At 36.5% G+C, this 2,813-nt stretch overlaps 1 protein-coding gene across 3 annotated transcripts in view; it reads left to right on the top strand.

The window, feature by feature from the left end:
* The first annotated feature begins 312 nt into the window (after positions 1 to 312).
* The window catches only part of LOC109244681 (ISWI chromatin-remodeling complex ATPase CHR11), a 12,428-nt gene continuing 9,927 nt past the window's right edge, over positions 313 to 2,813 (top strand). For all 3 annotated transcript variants that reach the window (XR_002070719.1, XR_002070718.1, XM_019411816.1), the window contains exons 1-4: positions 313 to 723; positions 960 to 1,085; positions 1,170 to 1,276; positions 2,069 to 2,175. Coding sequence is in view for 1 of the 3 variants with exons in the window: in XM_019411816.1 (XP_019267361.1) it covers positions 523 to 723; positions 960 to 1,085; positions 1,170 to 1,276; positions 2,069 to 2,175 (541 nt within the window). In the remaining 2 variants the exon portion in view is untranslated. The remainder of the gene's footprint in view (positions 724 to 959; positions 1,086 to 1,169; positions 1,277 to 2,068; positions 2,176 to 2,813) is intronic.

Here is a 2,813-nt window from a genome sequence, read left to right as displayed (position 1 = left end):
TCACCAAATCATCCCAAAACTGATATTCAAGCTCCTTAAGTTGTGCCCAATCTATTCTAATAATACCCACTCAAAACAAAGCAAAAATTTGATATTTTTTGCTACAAATAGCTAATTGGCTAATTTGGCTAATATTAGTAATATTTTATCAATTGGTCAATTTTTGTAATGAGCTACTTATAAATGGACATAACTGGTAATTTTCCTATTTTTTGTCTTCTTTCTCAATTGGACTAAAGCCCATTCTAAGTTGGTACACGTGGCTGGTCCATAAACCTATCGGCTTTCGTCCAAGACCCAACGGCGCTAAATTGCAGATTACCCACAAGTGGCGGGAAGTTTCATTTCCTAATGTAATGTGCTCAACAGTCAGCACATTACATCAAATTATCAAAAAGGAAAAGATCTGCTGTTTTGGTTCCTTCACCAAGCCGCTACTTATATATTCCGAACCTAGAGAACTCTCTAGTTAGACGGCGAGTTCACTTTTAGATTCAGGTGAGAAACCCTCGAATACGACCCATGGGTAAACACTCGAGATCCAAATCCTCGTCGTCGGAGCCTCCATCGGATAGTTCGGAGGAGGAACAAGTCCAGGATCAGGTCAATGAAGAAGAAGACGAAGAGGAGCTTGAAGCCGTCGCGAGGACCGCTGAGGACTCCGATGAGGAGGACAATGACGCCCCCACCGACGTGGCAGACCAAGACGATGAGGATAATGAGGTATGTTAATTAATTGTTGGTATTAGGGTTTCTTTTCTTAGGTTTTGGGTCTGCCGAATTAATGCCCGATAAATGTCTCATTCTGCTAATGAGTGGGCATGCTAGGGTTTTCGACAATGGAGTTGGTTTTTCAACCAGGACACAAATGATGTTTAATTTTTAGCAGCTTTCATGTTTTGACAAGCTTTAAGACTATTTATTTTTTAAGTCACCTAGTTATGCTATACTACCTGTAGGAAGAGGTTGCAGCCAATGAAATCTCCAAGCGCGAAAAGGCCAGGTTGAAAGAGATGGAAAGGATCAAGAAGAAGAAAATACAAGAAATGTTGGATTCACAGAATGCTGCCATTGATGCTGACATGGTATCTCATTCAGAATATTTGTTACTGGACGTTTTTGTTCCGTTTTAGTTAAGGATGTGCTCAATGCTGATGTATCTGTGGCAGGATACCAAGGGAAAGGGGCGACTGAAGTATCTCTTGCAGCAGACTGAACTATTTGCACATTTTGCCAAAAGCGAGCAGTCCACCTCTCAAAAGAAGACAAAAGGAAGGTATGAGTAACTTAGTTTGATCCTTTCTTTGTTGTTAGCTTTGCAGAATTTGCAAGCTGATCCCAGAGACTTATAGAGCTTGAATACTCCGAGCAATGCATTATTTTCGATGGTTTATGTTAAGGTGCATGGAGTGAGCGACATTGAACTGATGTTCAAGCGAGAAGAAAAAGATATTAAGTCTTTTAGGCTTAGCTATTTGATACTTATTTACAATAGAATGACATATTCATTGCCAGATTGCCTATTAGTGTGAGTTTATGTGAAGTATTTTAGCAGCATGAAATCAACAGTGCATACATAGACATAGCTATTTTGGTATCTTCCTAAGGACTTCCATTTTGTTTGCTTGTTTGTTAAGTTGCTTCCTCTTCTTGATGTAGAACAATGCTGATACATTGACGGTGTTCATTGACTCCTTATGTAAATAAACGGGCTTCATTGTCTCCTTATGTAAATAAACGGGCTTCATTGTCTCCTTATGTAAATAAACGGGCTTCATTCCTTTTTTCTACATGTTCTGCACCTTCCTGGTGTTTTACTTTGAAGAAAACACTCTCCTTAATCATAAAAAGGATAAAGTTAAATACTGAAGCCCGGAATGCCAAAAAAGTACAACTTGGTTTTAGCTTTGGCTGCTACCATGTGATTTCAGATGATTATTTGTGTGGATGTGATTCACTCAGTATTTCTATGTTGTGCCAAATAAAGGGGAAAGTTTATGCATTAAACGGAGGTACTTATGTATGTGGATTCTTTATGAGCCAATTTGATGACCTTTTCTTTCTTCAGGGGTCGTCATGCATCAAAAGTAACTGAAGAGGAAGAAGATGAAGAATATCTCAAAGATGAAGAAGACGGACTTTCTGGGAATACACGATTGGTGGCACAACCCTCCTGTAAGATATAAGGGTGTTTGGATGGGCTTTTAAGCTGGTCAAATCAGCTTTTAAGCTATTTTTAGCTCGTTTTAGTGTTTGACAAATTTACAAAAGTGCTTAAATGGACTTGGCTTTTAAGCTAAAAGTAACAAGTTGGGTTTGCCCAACTTATCAATTTTTGGCTTAATAGCTATCTAGTTTGACCAAGTGTTTTACTATTCTATCGCTTATATTATTAGTGTTTTTGAGAGCGAGAAGCGCAAAAAAGCGACAGGGGCTCGCCTCGCTTCAAAAGCGTAGCGCACGCTTCATTGAAGTGAAGCGCAATTCTTAAAAAACATAACGTAAACCTTGCAAAGACACAATATAAATAATCAAAAAGTTCAATTTGAAAACTTAAAAGTAGGTACCACTACCACCAATTCCTCCATAAACCATAGTACAAGCAAAATCACATAAAAANAAAAAAACAAACATAATCAAATAAAACTGAATATATATATATATATATATATATATATATATAAAATTAACTTTATAAACTGAAATACACATAAAAATTAATAAATAAAGGCTAAAATACTAATCAAATAAACTGAATATATATATATATATATATATATATATATATATATATATATATATATATATATATA

The sequence above is a fragment of the Nicotiana attenuata genome, unplaced genomic scaffold (genome assembly GCF_001879085.1).
Source record: "Nicotiana attenuata strain UT unplaced genomic scaffold, NIATTr2, whole genome shotgun sequence".
Lineage (NCBI taxonomy): Eukaryota > Viridiplantae > Streptophyta > Magnoliopsida > Solanales > Solanaceae > Nicotiana > Nicotiana attenuata.
This window is presented reverse-complemented; position numbering and strand designations above follow the sequence as displayed.